Raw genomic sequence first — 18,080 nt, forward strand, 5'->3', positions numbered from 1 at the left:
CAAATTAGGGGGTGACACTAGTTACACTAGCTGAGATATATCAGAACTATCCAGCTTTCAGCGGACCTCGTCGTCACAGCACCACAACTGTTACAATGCCCATATTTGGTGATCTTGACAACACTGAGGTCACAGTGAAACACAAGGTACTGCTAGATGGCATGTACATCAAATGTCTCGTAATTGCACGTTATAACAAATCAATTTAATTTGAGATGTCCCAATTTGGTGCAATGTACGTTACTTGTAATTAATATCACTTAATGCTGAACCTTAATATTATGTACATATTCTCCCTAAAATACATCCCCAGGATTTATTCTCCAGCAAAAATATATTTTCTGCTGTTAATGATTGGCACGTATTATGAGACATGTTAACATGGTTTCCGTAATGTTCGTTTTTTTGAACATAATTTTATTAATAACAGAAATTAATCAGACTGGTAGCTGATAAGTAAAGTAAAGAATCTTGTGAAGGTAAAAGGAGTGAAAATTTGCTGCATGAAATTTTACAATTACCCTAATTATTACTAATTATTATTAATATAATTAATATTACTAATTATTACTATACTTGTGTTACTAAATGTTACACTGACTTGTTTTTAGTGCCTGGCAATAAAACCTTCTTGTTTGTGTGACTGCATCTTTCTCTGTCTGGAAAATAGTTTTATATTATGTTGAATGAGGATCTCTTCTTATTCTTTGACGATATAAATTAATATTCTAGATGAAATGTCTGCTGACAGAAAATATCCTAAATATTTAACATTAACGTGTCAAAGTATGCTGAGTGCTGACACTCTATACTCAACTCTGAACACTGTCACAGTGTAATGTATAGCACAGGGAGTACAGCTAGCACAGGGAGTACAGCTAGTACAGGGAGTATAGGGAGTATAGAGTATGTAAAATGTAGAGAGGATAATGTACAGAGGATAATGTAGAGAGGATAATGTAGATGTTCATTAAGGCCACAGGGGGGGGGGGGTCCGAGGTCGATTTTGAGATTTTGAGATATGTTGTAGAGCTCGATCTAAATTTTCAAATGCTTTTGTCCTTACCGAAAACAAAGTTTCCTATTTGAAGATATCGCGCGTTGAATTTTGAGGTTTACCTGTAATTCTATTGTAAATGAAAACTTTAAATGAAATCGTGTTCAAAATCTATCTTCTTTTTCAGTTTATGACTTAGAACCTTGTAACTTGGCAACAATGTTCTTCAATGTATTTTGAGTTTTTGTTATGTAACGATTTATGATATCTTGCTCCAAAGCTGAGATATGAGGTTAACCATGAGTGCGGGTTACAAAATTTAAAATGGTTAACCTCATAAAAAGAGTTAGGAACAAAATTACAACAATCGTTACATAACAAACTTTTAAATTTATGTCAGGAACATAAGTTCCAAATTTGAGGTGAAATGGATAAAAACTCTAGGAGAAGATAGATTTTGAAGTCAAAAATTCGAGGTTTTCAGGAGAGGCAAAAAACTGTTTTTTATGTTATGTGATTTTTGAGTATTTTGCCTTTATTTGTATATTTTTCAAAGTTTAACTGCTGAAATAACACAAAAACAATAAAAACAAAGCTTATCGTAGTTTTCAGTTGTAATGGCATCAATATTTCTGCCCTCCATTATCGATTTATCAAAAAAATGAGGTTATTTGAAGAATTGGTTAACCTCATTTATAAAAAAAAGTAAAATAGCTACAGACAAATGAGTGGTGGCAAAGTATCCACCACAAAAATATATATTGATTCAAAGCATAATTTTTTTTTGCATTTTTTGAAGCCTCGACCCCCCCCCTGTGGCCTTAAATGTCACTACCTACATCTGAAGGGTATATTAAACTACATTCCTGCTGACTGGTGGACACTAATTCTTGTATCCTGGAAATAACTTCAGCTCTGGTAGTGTGGCAACATGTTACCATGGTAACTTCCGCTCAATACTAACCACTTATTATACATTTGTAGTAGTCAAGCAGCAATTATATTATTTAATTGAAAACATTCATTTTGTATCTGAGCTGGGTACACAGAGAGGGATTCTGCAAGAATGAGGGTATAACCAAATGTTACTTCTCCAGCATTCCTAATAAAATAAGACAGCTGCTAGACCTGAACTAGAATCAAGTTTTAAGATATGTCCGCTTCTCCCCACCCAGTTGAAGGGAATGTGTGTGTCTAGATGCTAACTAGATGAGCTAACTTTTACTGGCGTTGACAAGCTGTTCTAGTTTGTACTGTATTAATACACAATAACAATTAACAACACAACATATTAACCCACAGTTCTCACACTGTAAATAGTGGAATGAGTGAAATAAGTGTGCTTACTAAGTTACTTGTACTGACCTCTCAACGCTTCTCATTACAGTAGTTCCCTCAGCTCTGTGATCAATATCTGTTTGCTATGGAAAAGGAACATAAGTAGATAAGCTACAAATCTTACTATTTACAGCCTAGCTCCGCAGCAAATTTACCAGCTAAGGGCAGAGGAGTATACTGTACAGTGCAGTGCGTGTTACATCTGCTGGGTGTACTGCTGGTGTACAGACCAACCTAAAGTCTGTTAATGTTACAGTTGCTGGATACATCTCTCCTGTATCTAATTGAGGGTAATAGATGTGAAGAAGGTGCTGATATACTGGCACTCTCTCCTCGTAGGTGTTATAACGCACACTGCACACTTATTGTAGGTGCTAACTGTTAATATACAGTCAACTGGTCAATGCTAGCAGGAAGAGAGTAAAGAGAAATAACTGACCGTATAAAAACCAATGGGGTAAACATTTTTTTTTTTTTTTTTTGATTTCTCTTGGAGAATTTCTCTTTACACTCTTAACTTGCGAACAAATTGAAGCAGCAGACTTTAAGCTAGAAACTTTATTGAATAGAAATAATCATTCCACGTAACTACGTCTTCTTCAGTTCTCAAATTATTTGTTATATAGTAGTGTTGAAAGTATTAAAAACAGTTTTAATACTTTCAACACTACTATATAACAAATAATTTGAGAACTGAAGAAGACGTAGTTACGTGGAATGATTATTTCTATTCAATAAAGTTTCTAGCTTAAAGTCTGCTGCTTCAATTTGTTCGCAAGTTAAGAGTGTAAAGAGAAATTCTCCAAGAGAAATCAAGTTCAAATGCGACTCATAAATATAGCCCCCTTGAACTATTTAAATATTATTTGCGCGCGAATTTAAGAATTTGAAATTTATTTCGCAGAATTTTAGAATCATAGTATTTATTGTGAACTTCTGAATACAATTAATGTGAACTCCTGAGCACAATTTGTGTAAAAAGCAGACTTTCGCACTGTAACCATAGTAATTGTTCAACTCATGTAGTTGTGAGCGTAAAATACACAGTGTTAATTGCTAATGTAAATTGTTTTTACCAGCTTGGGAAATGAGATTACTCAGCACCAACGTCCAACTAGCGCACAGAACCAATGCTGTGCGCTGATTGGTTAGTTGCTGTCACGTGTTGTGGATGCTGTGCTCTGATTGGTTAATATTACTAAGTTAGAGCAGCTGGTATAGGTTGTCTGGTATCGGACTATGAGACGGAAAAGAAAAGATATTTAACTATAATATAAAGAAAATAAAAAGGCATCAAAAAAGCTCATTTCGTATAATAACAATTACTTTTATAAAAAAATTACTTAAACTATTAAGTGACCGGGTAAAGGGAAATTTGCAAAAGAAGATTATGCCTGTACGATTTCCCCTATTGAAATGAACAGGATCCTATTGTAACGTATACTTACGCCAGACAGGCAAATAGATTAGCTGCAACTACAAAAGCTATGATTAACTATGATCACAATATACAATACTATGTCCCCTAAAACACTTAGTATTATAAAGGAGTATTATAAAAGATTAATATGTTTAAACGTTTAAACAGTTGATTAATGACATAGATAGTAAGCTCCCCTCTCTCTATCTCTCTCTCTCTCTCTCTCTCTCTCTCTCTCTCTCTCTCTCTCTCTCTCTCTCTCTCTCTCTCTCTCTCTCTCTCTCTCTCTCTCTCTCTCTCTCTCTCTCCGTCTACTTGAGCTGCTACTAAGCTACTCTCAGACATCTTTATAGTATCTGTATAATTGGTGTCGCTGACTAGTCACATTGTATCTGGATAGAACATGTTTTTAGTAGTGTGCTCCCTCTAATACACGTGATGCCCATATAAGGAGATGTAGAGACACGTGCTCCGGGCTCCCTCTACTACTACAGTTTTAGTGTTTTCTGTAGAGCATTTCAATTTGAGTTGTCCTCTGCATACTCTCGGTGTTAAGGGGGGGTTCACTCTGATTTTTTGTGAAACTTGGCCTAACTCAAAATTCCATATTAAAACTTAAGGTTGAAATGCGATTATACGTTGATTCTGAAAATTGCATGTAAAAATATTGAAACCCTATTGAGTTCTATTGTTTTGAGCGAAATCAGTTTCGCAAATATCGCGAACTGAGATATGGCCATGGGCGATTTTGTTCATTTTTTGTGATTATTTGAACACAGAATCCACACTCCACAGTTAGCTAAATACTGAGCTGATAATCATAGAGAATGTGTAGTATAAGCTTACCTTCCATATAAAGTTGGTTTCATTCAAAATTATTGATATTTGACCAATTTATGGGCCAAAATTGATCAAATTTGGTGCGTAGGCCCAAAAATGGGCATATGGTTTTTGGCATATAACTCAGTCAGTTTTTGTCCAATCAGTCAGCTTTTGTCCAATCTTGATGAAAATTCATATACGAGTTCAGGGGACCACTAAAATCTGGGTTTTGGGCATGTTCAGGGTATTTGGCTAAATTGGGCCTAATTTGGACCAAATTTGGGCGTGGCTGCCCCGCGGGCACCGTTTGGCGGTTGGGGTCCGGGACCCGCTCAAAAGTTCGTTCACCGGTCTTAGTTTGTTGGTCTCGAAACCAAGTTTCACAAAAAAATCAGGGTGAACCCCTTTAACATAACATTTGCTTGAACTGTGAATTAAATGATTGCTTTGCTGTTGTTTTGTTCTATAAATCACATAGGATTTCTAAGAACAAATGAAACACAGGTTTGCTATGCTGGGGACTACGAACCCCGTTCAGCCCTGATCATATAGTGCAAGTATTATAATTACATTACAGGTATTTCTTGTAGTGACAATGAAGACTAAAACTTTGTTTTTGTTTAAATAGATTTATTTAATAATCAATAGGTTTACTAAAGTACTGATTATCTGTACGGGTCAGTGTTTTTTCTCAGTTCAGTAAAGTAAAAAGCAATCCGCCAGATCTTGATAACTTAAATACGCTGTGTTTTACTTTAATTAAGTAAGGTTCCAACTATCTTACAGCACTTTAGACCCCAGAACCTGGTGTTCTTCCAGATAGAAGCTGCTCCGTACCCCTCTCTACACTGGACTGTGAGGGTAACACTGCTCATCCCGTAACAGTGTCCCAACTTTAGACCACAGCTCGCTGGTTTACAATACTGTCCTGCATTTAATCCTGGCGAACCATCGGATCCGTCCCTTCCCGGTTTGCCTTTCAGTACAGAAAGTCCAGCAAATCCAGGAACTCCATCACTACCAGGCAATCCCATCTCTCCATTTTCTCCTGTTTCTCCTTCATTCCCAGTTGCTCCCTTCTCCCCGTCAGAACCATTATTACCAGGTTCACCAGGTTCTCCTACAGACGAGCAGATATCAAATGAACATAAGTCGTTGGTTCCTTGAGCCCCTTGATCTCCTTGCTCTCCTTCCACTCCATCTTCTCCTGTCACTCCTTGTTCTCCTTGTGGTCCCTCCTCTCCTGAAATGAAAAACGATTGCCTCTTATTTAGACTCTAGTATTAGAGTGTACTGTGTAGTGCACACTCAACTACACTCTGCTACTCACATATGTGTTTATATTGGATATTATCCAACTATCAGTGTTTATAATCCCTCTTACTTGTTACGTTATTCAAGCTGAAAAGTTTACCCTAATATATTTAAACCTTTAAATACAGGAAACACGCGAGTTTTTCATTTTACTTACTTTAGGTTCCGATCTAAACTCCAATAGTCTATTAAATGGTCTACTAAATATTCTACATATAATATTATATAATATTATATGTATATCATATACAATATATTCTATTTATTATTATATAATATACAAAGAATGTTATTTATTTATTCTACACCAACAAAGAATGGGAACTCTTTACTAACCTCTAACAGGTTTGATTGAAGAAACCTTGTCATTAAATAGATAAAAAACATCCGTCCAGCCCAGGGGTCCAGTAGCAGTGAACAGTAACCCCTCATAGTTGGGCTTATCATAGAACTCCCACTCTTCATCCCCCTCTATCATGTAGGAAGACATTATGTTATCGAACGCACTCATCAAGGCTAGTTTCCAAGCAGCATCTGTAATTACCACTGTACGTCCTCTGGCGTTATAATGTTCAGACAATGTTACTTTACCTGGGTGGGAGTAGACGTAAGTAGCAGAAATACTACTACACTACTACACTACTACACTACTACACTACTACACTACTACACTACTACACTACTACACTACTACACTACTACACTACTACACTACTACACTACTACACTACTACACTACTACACTACTACACTACTACACTACTACACTACTACACTACTACACTACTACACTACTACACTACTACACTACTACACTACTACACTACTACACTACTACACTACTACACTACTACACTACTACACTACTACACTACTACACTACTACACTACTACACTACTACACTACTACACTACTACACTACTACACTACTACACTACTACACTACTACACTACTACACTACTACACTACTACACTACCTATCTCTCCTGATAATACCCCCAGTAACGTACTGAGCAGAAAGAGCAACATTTGAAAAACGAAGACGAAATAATGGAAAGAAAACGTATATATATATTCTATAACTTGTCTTAGAAAGATGGAATTGTGTTAGAATTTAATCCTCGGAAAAGGCAATGAAATAGATGATCATCTTAAATTTTGTCTTATCAGTAAAGTTTATCATCAAATTATCACGGTTACCTTGGAGCCGGTTCTACTAAATAAGAAGAAATATATAGAAAGATACAATTTCTGAAAGAGCCTTGAGAGTATGGAATAGCTTGAATCGATGGATTAAAGGAAACTGATCGCTTGTTTGGAGTAAGAACTCCTGAGCATCGAGATTTGTCGACAAAAACTGTTTTAAAGGGCAACTGTAAAAATACGAGTCACGTGAGCGAGCAACCTACGAGATTGAATTATGATTTAATCAGCGCACTCCCTGCAAGATATTTTCCTTTAGAGCTACTGGAGGTTCGATTAGGGGTCGTTCACATATTACGTAATCACTTTTTGGCCAATTTTAACCCTCCTCCGTAATCATTTTTACCTATAGCTATTATGTCAAAGTTACACTAGCGTGATCATTAGGAAACCCCGTGGAACAAAAACCGACTGTCTGAAGAGCTGTTACAATTATTTGTAGCCAGGCCCAACCCATGTACTTGTAGTTAAACTTTAGCCTCATACCAGTGCTCTATCTATTCTAAAATTCCTTCGATTTCTGTTGAAGAGTATGGGTGCAGTATAATAGAGTTTCCTAGTGTGATCTTGTTATCAGTAGAAGTGAGAAGTCTGGATGTACAAGTTGTATCCTTAATCTTTAAAGATAACGCATGTTCAAGGAAATCCATGAGACAAGATAACTATACAAATAATAAGCAACACACGCAGCACGGGATTGGTCGGTCTAGCGTCACGTGACGTTGGTCAGCTAATCACGCGACATTGGTCTGGTTACCTTTATCTTTATTTCTTAGGTCCATTATTGGTAGTATGCCCTTAAAAAGTCAGAATTGTGCGGTAGCTTTTTGTTTACCATCGCCTGTCTGTGCTTCGGACGATCTCTTCGCGTCCTTCTTGTCTGTTGAGCTTCATTTTCCCGTGTTTCTGCAGCTGTTAACTGTGATAGGCAAGCCAATTTACACTTTCTTGTCATCCAAACCAAAACATGTGAACACGAGTCAAAAAAATTAGGTCTTGACCCTAATCCAGTGATCCACGAGGCTGTGACGGAATCCAAGACTCTGATCCAGTGAGCCATTTCCCCGTGAGGCCCGGTATGGAATGTTTTTACTGTATTGAATTCTTGTATTTCCGCTTTATGTGCTTTATTTAGGCGCTTGCCAGTTTCTATTTGTGGAGGTTCTAATCTATAAATCCTTTTTAACAACTTTACTTAGCATGACTACATAATTTCAATAACTATGCATATATTTAAAAGTATGAAAATAACCGAAGATTCTGTAAATATAATAAATACAGACAGGTGGTCAAGCAATGACAATAGTTGATAAATAAAAACATTACCGGTATACAATAATATGTACCCCAACATACCATTGTTACCAAGTAACCATGACAACCGGGCCTCATCTCACTACATGATACCTATCATCATTATAGTTTACCTTCCTACAATGTTGTGTTGTCTCTTAAGCAGTAGTCGTTAGCTCAGCTTCCTCTCTCATTATCCCATATTAGGGAATATTGCCGGGTGATTATTCCATATAAGGAGTTATTACGTCCCCCGTGGTGTTTTGCCCTTATTTAAACCCCTGTACTGACTTATTGGGTCTTTTTTCTGCGCTTTTAATAAAATGTGTTAAAATTATATTCGCTCGAATTTTCACTTTATTTTAGTGTTTAACAATGCTGGTCCCCACTTGGCCCGGGTAGTCTGGGTTTAAAGTACTAGTTGGTGGGAAGGGGGGAGGGGGATAGAGGGAGGGGGAGAGGGGGCGTGGGGGGGGGGGGGGACAGAGGAGGGGGGTTAAGGTGGACAAATGAGAGGGGTTAAGGTGGACAGATGAGGGGGAAGGGGTACCAGTTCTGAAGAATCTGTAGATTGTTGGTATGCACAGGATAGTAGACATATCATGATAATAACCATTACACATCATCTACTAGTTTATCACGTGCTTCTTTATCTTAACCACTTTGTTCTCTTGATATCTAATCAGCTTTCTACTCACATCTTGTCATGATTATACTACTTAATAATTGTAATTACTGAGTTGTTACACTGTTATTATAGTCGAGGTTTTGTTGCCAAGACAACAGTTCCTTCACACCAACTTTGATAGTCTTTAAAGTTATAGTACTTGGTTAAAGTTATAGTACTTGGTTGTTGTTCCCTTTGTTTCTTAGGATCTGTGTCTGTGGACAATTTGCACCATTCTGAACTTTAACCGTTTTATTGCTGTCAGCTTATCATTCCTATTAGTGTTCTTCATCCCTCTGATTGCAAATTGTGTGCCCTAATGCTAGTTTCTTTGTTCAATAATAACCGAGTAATGTTATTTTGCTGTGAATAATGCATGATTTTTAAGTGAGTTCATGATTATAATTTCCTTCAATTCTTATGAGTGTGGTGTTCTCTCCCGACGAACAACTTCATTGTGAAGATTAATATAATTTCCCATGCAAATTAAATGAAATTAATACTCGGTGTACCATTTGTAGGTAATAACACAAAACAGTTTCCTGATTTACCGGGAATGCCGATTTGCTGGGGTAATTTTCTTTCCACTTATAACACCGGTTTCTCCCAACAACCCCGGTTTCTCCCAACAACCCCGGTTTCACTCAAATGTCCTGATTATTGCGTTATTATTCTGACTCGCCCAAAGAAAGATAAGACTGTTGCTGTGATAGTTTTTATTCCGTTGTTAGTTGCGACCAGATTCTTCAACTAGAGTCCCCTCTCATAGATTATTATCAAAGGTTCAGGTTATTTAAGTTACTTCATTAAACTGGATCAAATAGTGTTTTGTTCTCCTCTACTGATAGATTAATTGGACAGAAAAGTTCTCACAATTATTGATCAGTAAACATCAGAACTACAAAACTACCTTCATATCTTAATATCCCCTCCCTTTAACATTCTCTTTATGCTTCACCATATCGTAAATGTTACGTGCTACCATTCATTTCGCTATTTTTACGTTACTTGAGACATAACAAGTAAATTTTACTGTATGAATCAGCTTTTATTTGATCTGAACAGAGTATTGTAGGCCATGAAATCTTACTAAACATACATAAGTTTAGTAAAGAAAATCCATGACCTAATGTTGTTTACTACGGTTTTTGTTCAAAGCAGCCTGCATACAAGTCTTTGTAATTTGATATGTGCGCTGCACATAGTGTGTAAAACTCAGTTGGTAATTAGCCATCAGCACCTGTCCATCGAGCTACAATTGTGCCTTAATTGTTTTACCTCCAGTTCCTCTCTCAACTGTCAGAAGTCTATTTCAAGCGAAACTTTTCAAATGCATTGTACGCTTTAGCCTGCTGACGAATACATATAAAGTCATAGCTTGTGTTGAAAGTTGATATTGAACAGGTTCCATAAAAACAGAGTTACCAGATGACATTTTAATAGATAAAGTATCCTAGCGTAAGACCTTTTGGCGCGCTTGAATCACATGCGCCGCGCGCTGTAAAGCATGGCTTTGCTGGTTGCTTGGTAACCAAGTTGTTATTATTGAATCAGATACCTTTCTCACATAATTGATAATATAATACCACTTTGTTTAACAGTCCGATGTAAGCAATACACTCACGAAACTTCTCTAGCATGAACAGTATTTAAAAAAAGTTTAAATCATTTAATATTTTCATTTTCCAATAGAGTTTATAGCTGCTAAAAACCCACAAGAAACACGCTAGAGCCAGAAATGTATAACTACCTTTTAACCGCCAGTAAATTTGTTTTGGAATCCAGTCTATTCAACATAAACCACTCCCAACAAGTTACATATGAAACAGTTTAAATAACAAACACGTGCAAATTAAAGATCTCAATTGAAGTCCAATCTCATCAAGCACTTCTTGACCACTCTCATTACAATTGAAGAGAAACTGTAACTAGATTTCATGTAGTACACCCTGAGCTAGCGTGCAAAGTTATTGTATTTCAGCATGTACTGGCAGAGTTTGAATTGTAATTCTGTTGTTAGATCGCACTGAATTGTGCGGTGGAAAGTTTTAACTCCCCACTTGGCTCCAGTTTTCGTGTTGTGTTTTAATCATTTGAGATTTACAATCTGGTTTGTTACAATTTGAACCTTAATTAGTCTTCAATCTGAGGTTTTAAGTGATAGGTTTCTCTTTTAAAATACAGTAGTCAGTTCTAATTGTTACAATCTGACCCCAGACCCCTGTCTTGACACGACAGTATATTGTAATAGAACGTGCTGTGGCTGGCCCCACTCAGTGGGGTATACGTTACTCTCAACCTACGTCTTCTTGATCTGTTTAATAGCTTCTGTTGAACTTAATATAATTCAATAAAAGGTTAATGTGGTGTATGATATTGATAACAGTAAGGATATTATGACGATAAACACGCACCGTATTGCTATTGACGGCTCGATCAAAATGCAGTTTAGGACGAGTGATTACCAATAAAAACTATCGCTGAATTTTACTCAGACCCATACTAAATTTCTCGGAAACATCAGAACTCCCCGAATGTCTGGTTCTTCCCCACGTCCCGCTCTTAGACCAGCTGTTTTATCAGAGTCCCAGGGTAGGTTACCGACCAGTACCATTACTCTCAAACTCTTTTAGTTACCATGACAACTGATATACTATACGTGGATACTGGATACACTATACGTTAAATACGTGTATCCTGATCTGATATCATCTGTGATTCTTCTTGACTGCTACATCTTGTTAACTTTACTATAAAAGAGACACGGATATATTGATAGCTAAATGTAAAGCAGGCACTGTTATTATTGCTGTTGCGTTACTATGGCAACTGTTACTATGGCAACTGACTGCATGTGAGCCTCTTTTCACCTGTCAAACCACAGTCTTGTTGAAAATTATCATAAACCTGAATAACAATGATCTGATCAATTAATTGCCTGACGATAGTTCCGGCTTTGGCATATTTACGTTTTATGCATATAACATTACAGAATTTAAGTCCTGGACCAACCAAATTTCGCAAGATTTCAGATTTGCTCGAACTCAAATAGACCTGGGATGTAAGTATGGAAATTGTACGATGTATTATTTATTGGATGTTTGCTTGGTTGGTCCACAACTTTACCTAACTTGTTATTTCGTGATTAACTTGCTTTTAATTGTACGATACAACGTTTGATGTTCTGTTGTTTTGTAGTGACTATCAGTTTGCTTTTATTATCTATTTGCCAATATCTAGGTATAGTAAATGTATTACATGTGACAATTTTCGAAACAAAACAGAGTTCAATAAAATTAGAATTCTCTATTGGATTTCTCCCGTTTTAAATTTTTTCTTCTTGATATTCTGCTGAATTTTTATATTTTGTTTAACCAAAGAAGCTCACATAACAATAATCTAATGTGTAGTGACCATGACAACAAGCTAACATAACACATGTTCAGCAGGTTTAATGTGAAAGTAAAAGCTAAAGTGAAAGTGGAATGTGATGACCCAGATCTCCCCCCGTAGTTCTCTCATTCCTCCAATAAAAAACGAGCACCACAAAAAGCAACCAATCAGAAGCCAGAACAGACGCTTCTCTCACGTGACACGTGACAAGAAGATCAGGAGTAGTAACCATAGCAACATGGTTATTAATGAGGAGACTGTACAGATCCCCTGGAACTCTGATGATAGTTTAGATAAGCTAACTTACCACCACCCTGTCTACACATCACGAGACCGCGTGACTTCCTCAAACCACGTGATCAGTCCGAACCACGTGATCAGTCCGAACCACGTGATCAGTCCGAACCACGTGACTGATGAGCAATTGAAGAGGAACAATGTGCTATCAGATGAACTAGCCCTCATAAACAAAAACAACATAACCCCCCTACACAACTGGGACGTTATACAGCCAATACCCCCCTCAACTCAGATCTCTCCCTCCACTCAGACCACCCCCTCAACTCAGACCACGCCCACAGAGAAGCAGGGGTCCATAGACCAATACTCAACCCCCCTCTCTTACGAGGGGTCAGATTGGGGGGTGTTAGGGGGCGTTGTCGGGGGTGTTTCCCAGTTAGGGGGTAAAAGGAGGAGAGTGGCGAGTGTGGTGATGGACTCTTATGTGGTCCTTACTTATAATAACAGAGAACAGGATACCCAGATACTTAGGTGAGTTCTCGCCTCATTAGGTTATGTTACTAAGGTGGGTCACCACTCACCATGGTAACAAGGTGAGTCACCATGGTAACATTACCTGGTATGGTGCGATTAGTGACGCTACTATTAGTGACACTACTATATCTTTATATAATTAGGTTATCTTACAGATTTAGCAATGATATGCTATATATTTTATTTGCTACTTGAACCAAGGTGACATAAAACGTTGTCCCAAGGTTAAGAAGACAGTACGAGGAAGTATTACAAAGTGAAGGGTTCCAGCTCAAGTTTCTGAGAAGTAAGATAAACGCGTGCTTCACCTTCATGATAGTCCAGAACACCTTCAAGAAGCTTGCGGAGTTAGCTGAGCTCCTTTATCTCCAACTTCCACTGGTCTATGATGACATGGTGAGATATTTACTTACCATATATGGTCATATTACCATGGCAACATTTCCATGTAATACAAGAAGTAGCCAGGTTGTAGAAAGTTACAACTCCTATAATATTGGTACATTCGATAGCAGCTGGGGGACCCTAAACAGAATGCCAGGGTCTTGCTGCTTACCCCCTCCCCCTCAGCCTTTAAATAGGAGGATTATAGAATCAGCCCCGTCCATATATAATATGGAGCGTCATGGCTCATGTGATATATTCCGTAAAGTCAGCACGCGCGCGGCGCGTTTGTTTATTTCGTGTAAAAGGTTCCATTTGTCCGGGACCGGAAATAAACGTTTTGATGAAGGATTATAATATAAGGATTTATGATTAAGGATCATGAAATAATCTGGTTTACGAAGATGCCCCCTGTAAAACTGTTGAATATCTCATATTTGTGTGTCCTGGGCCGTAATACTACAGGTTACCTAGGTTACCTGGTAGTGGTACCTACATAATACATATAGTAGGTATGTGCTAGGTATTTGCATTGTTAATTGTACCTTCATCCGATGGTTCGAGTGGATATCGTTGCTGGTCGGGTGCCATAGGATCGATGAGCTTCATTAAGACTGTATGGAGTGCCATTTCAAGATTATTAACAATTTTGTTTTATATTTGTGAGTCTCACCCTGCTCACTGCTGTTTTCAGCAGGGTGAGACTAATAATTAATGATTATTATTAATTTCTGCGAATCTCTCCTCGTCAGAAACAGTTTCGTAATGATAAAAACTAATACAAAAAGTTTTGGAGAAATGTCAACTTGCGTGTATAGTGGATTAGTAAATTGCTTGATTGTGTGACCTAGTAAGATGTGTAGTGTGTACTGGGACTCTATCTACAGAGGGTTATACGTTACTGCATACTATCTACGTGCTACTTTCATAGTTCATCGTTTGTCTTGTAAGTACGTTTTTATCGGTTACAATTACAAATATACTACTACAGATGCCTACTACTACGAAACTATTCAAATTGTACGAGAAGATTTCAGTAGGAATATTGACTGTCCAGCTCTTAAATAATCCAGGGTTGAGTTAAAAGAGATTTACTATTCCTGTAGACATGAAATAGCGGCTCTCTTTTTACGGCCATCATGTAAAGTTTTGATACCTTCAACAGTACTGTAGCACTATAATTTAAATGATACTCCTGTCGATGGCCGTAAAAATCCGAAACTAGTTTCATAAGCGGATCGCCTTGAGAAACGTCTATTTGAGTTTATTTTCTAGGGCCCTCTGGCCTCTTGGTAAGAAACCATGGTCCATGAGGATAGCACGTCTAGAAGAACTTTTTACGTCTTGTTATAGTTCATATATTAGGACGCAATGAAACTACCGGACCACGATGTATGGGGACTTGCCACCCCATGGCAACATTAAAATATATCGACTCTGTTACAACGTTTCCTGTTAATATAAAACTCCGTTACAAAATGAACTGGGATCTGGCAATACTACACCTTAGTTCGATAAAATATGATAAAATATGATATCAAGCTTAATTCAATTTCAAATTGGACTGTATTTCATTTTCTAGTATATTTTAGAGCTACTCCTATTTATTTTTTACTCTTTAGTTAGTCTTCTTTGAATAACGTCTCTTCTCTCATATAATCAAGTGTTGTTGTTAGTTAAATTACATTTGTACTTTGTAGTTTGTTAATTTGATCTCATATCAGAAGTAACGTCCTATAGCAAGGATATAGCCAAAATCACCGTTATAGAGACTATCTGAAGAGAGTACTACCTGGTTACTAGGTTACTATCTGGTTACTAGGTTACTTCCTGGTTACTAGGTTACTATCTGGTTACTAGGTTACTATCTGGTTACTAGGTTACACTACCTGGTTACTAGGTTACTATCTGGTTACTAGATAACACTACCTGGTTACTAGGTTACTATCTGGTTACTAGGTAACACAACCTGGTTACTAGGTTACTATCTGGTTACTAGGTTACTATCTGGTTACTAGGTTACTATCTGGTTACTAGGTAACACGACCTGGGCAGCCTCTTTTTTAGCACGTGATGCCCATATAAGGAGCTTAAACACACCGGAGTGGACGAGATAACGAAATAATGCACAGCATATGTGTACTATATAGTTTCCTGCACAGATTTTGCAGATTTATATTAAGGTCGCAACTGTCCGGGCCAAGTGAAACCTTCAAGTGAGTATTATTAGTAGAGATACAGAACTCCTTGAAGAGCACATTGGATCGTAGCTGTCAAATTGGGTACATTCTTGTAATTTCTATATACTTATATCTTTGTACACTGTACACATGTTTCCATATCTTGATATGATCCACTATAGTCTTGATATAATCTAGATACAATTTCTACATATTTCCACCCCAATTCATATATATTACTCGTCATCTTAACTAGCTAATATACCAAGTTAACAGTCGAACAGTATAGAAATAAGAACAGTAACCTTGGTAACTTTGGCAACAGTAGAACAGTCACATCTGATTTTGTACACTTGTTTTGTTTTCTCTCTAGGTCACTTGCGATCTTGTTATTGGTAATATTCGGACCTACTCAATATTAAATTTACTTGTGTCAACTTTCCTTATATGGGCATCACGTGTTACCTCCTAACTTATATGTCTGATATAAGCTAGGAGGTAGGAGAGAGATTAGTTCATCAAAACAAGTGCACATTCCTGTGAAACTGATCTCTGTTATGTTACTGATCTCTCTAAACTAGGATACTCGATATCTTGATACTATTATCTACTAACACCACACACTGCTGACACTGGTAGAGTACTATATCACAGTGACTCTGATAATGCACTACTATAGCACTAGTTTCACACTTCATACGGTGTAACCAGTATATCTAGTTACTTGTTATTTGTTTATTTTATTTTTGTTTTATCTATTTATCGATTTAGTTATTTCGCTAGTTTGCATTTTTCATGGTATTTATTCCTGATGGTATTTATTTCAAAAATGGGGGGGGGGGGGGGGGGGGGCAACCATATTAAAGTATATTAAAGTATATCCACCAGCGTGCGCTTTTTCGCATAGCGGGCTCTCACCAGCCCGCTGTCAAAGGGCCCGATATCTCTACAGCCCGCTCATGATATAGCCCGCTAACAAGTGACATTTAATTTGACCAGTAGCAATATAGCCCGGAGTTCTCTATAATATTTTCAGTTTCTGTATCGTGTCCATGTGAAATTCCTTATTACACTGACTATATATACATTTTATTTTTGTGTCCGGTAGGGCTGCTCATGCAGCTCGTGAGCAGATGACATGATACTTTGATTTATATCAAAGTTATTATAACACACTACATAATACACATCAGCACTATTATCCCCCTATATTATTGATATTCATCGTCACTGACATTACATTCATTATTCCCACGGCCCAGGAATGCAGTGCATCTCCAGCCCCTATATACGACACAGCCCTTTATGATTGGCTTACATTGAACACGTGACGTATTACCATGGTTACAACAATTAGTGGCGACCTTTTCTAGAGTTGGCTTTTATACAAGCTCCATTGTTTATTTATAAAATTATATATTAACTGTAATACGCCCGCTGGTGGATATAATCCACATCACCTCGACCCGCGGGCGGAAAAATCGTATAGCACTCGGGCCCGATGGGCCCTCCGTGCTATACGAAAATATGTCCTCCTCGGGCTAGCGCCCTCGGGGACATATGAAATATTGCACGCGCGTGCGCGTGCAATATTTTGTTCCGCCCGCGAGTCTCCGGTGATATGTATATATATCCCCGGGTCAAAATCGGAAAAAATCCTACATTTTAATATACTTTAATATACCTACAAATTACAATTAGAAGATTTATATTCTTCGTTAAGATTTACATGATGAACTATATTTTTCACTCAGATTCGCAAGATAAGCCTGTTTTAGGAATAGTACATGAATTTCCATCCAGATTGGTCAAAAATTGGCTGAGCTATGAGCTTAAAACAGTATGCCCATATTTGGGCATACGGTTTTGCCCAAATTTGCCCAAATTCGCTTTTCAAAAATTATAAATTATTTTAATATTGTTGCCAAATGGTACATGCCCGTACATTAGCAAAAGATTTCAGGCAGGGGACATGCCGATCTGGCAGGGGTATACCAAACTTCTTAAACTTTCACTTACAGGAGACAAAATAGGTCACAAAAATTCTATTGTATCGATCTTGGCCGATTAGGGCATATTGTCCACCCCATTTATATTGCTGTCTTTGTTATTTAATTATCAATGGTTATTGTTATATTATATATTACTATCTTACAGTACTACTAGCTGTCTTTTGTAGTACATGCCCTGCTTCCTTCCATTCCTAAACTACCTTACAAGCTCTTCCTCTTTTACACCCTTTTCACTCACTTCATTTCACTCATTCACTTCATATCTTATTACCACAGTATCT

At 37.4% G+C, this 18,080-nt stretch overlaps 4 protein-coding genes across 10 annotated transcripts in view; 1 reads left to right on the forward strand and 3 right to left on the reverse strand.

Moving 5' to 3' along the window:
• Positions 1 to 2,969, reverse strand: part of LOC134818224 (mRNA (2'-O-methyladenosine-N(6)-)-methyltransferase-like) — a 99,572-nt gene extending 96,603 nt beyond the window's left edge. The window contains exon 1 of the mRNA XM_063827696.1: positions 2,941 to 2,969. The gene's annotated coding sequence lies outside the window, so the exon portion shown is untranslated. The remainder of the gene's footprint in view (positions 1 to 2,940) is intronic.
• Positions 1 to 18,080, reverse strand: part of LOC134818226 (uncharacterized) — an 83,835-nt gene that overhangs the window by 21,906 nt on the left and 43,849 nt on the right. The window lies entirely within an intron of this gene.
• The window catches only part of LOC134818222 (anoctamin-7-like), a 64,322-nt gene that overhangs the window by 2,759 nt on the left and 43,483 nt on the right, over positions 1 to 18,080 (forward strand). For 2 of the 7 annotated variants that reach the window (XM_063827674.1, XM_063827675.1), the window contains exons 1-2: positions 12,501 to 13,220; positions 13,448 to 13,619. The exons of 4 other annotated variants lie outside the window; for them this stretch is intronic. In XM_063827674.1, coding sequence (XP_063683744.1) covers positions 12,547 to 13,220; positions 13,448 to 13,619 — 846 coding nt within the window. In that variant the 5' untranslated portion in view covers positions 12,501 to 12,546. Of the gene's footprint in view, positions 1 to 8; positions 147 to 12,500; positions 13,221 to 13,447; positions 13,620 to 18,080 lie in introns of those variants that run through there. One more of the 7 variants, XM_063827680.1, reaches the window with a different exon arrangement.
• On the reverse strand, positions 5,116 to 6,952 carry LOC134818359 (collagen alpha-1(XXIV) chain-like). Its single transcript, XM_063827871.1, has 3 exons — positions 6,871 to 6,952; positions 6,228 to 6,482; positions 5,116 to 5,820 (listed from the first exon to the last, which is right to left on the reverse strand). The coding sequence occupies exons 1-3, from the start codon at positions 6,920 to 6,922 to the stop codon at positions 5,333 to 5,335; spliced, it is 795 nt and encodes a 264-aa protein (XP_063683941.1). The 5' UTR covers positions 6,923 to 6,952; the 3' UTR covers positions 5,116 to 5,332.

The sequence above is a fragment of the Bolinopsis microptera genome, chromosome 7, assembly GCF_026151205.1.
Source record: "Bolinopsis microptera isolate Bmic1 chromosome 7, MBARI_Bmic_1.0, whole genome shotgun sequence".
Lineage (NCBI taxonomy): Eukaryota > Metazoa > Ctenophora > Tentaculata > Lobata > Bolinopsidae > Bolinopsis > Bolinopsis microptera.

Bases quoted from the DNA above. Each gene is read 5' to 3' on its own strand.
- LOC134818359 (XM_063827871.1), bottom strand. From the start codon at position 6,922: ATGTTGCTCTTTCTGCTCAGTACGTTACTGGGGGTATTATCAGGAGAG. The intron at 6,483-6,870 runs GTAGTGTAGTAG...ACTCCCACCCAG, and splicing joins GGTATTATCAGGAGAGATAG to GTAAAGTAACATTGTCTGAA. The intron at 5,821-6,227 runs GTTAGTAAAGAG...TTTTCATTTCAG, and splicing joins TTCAATCAAACCTGTTAGAG to GAGAGGAGGGACCACAAGGA.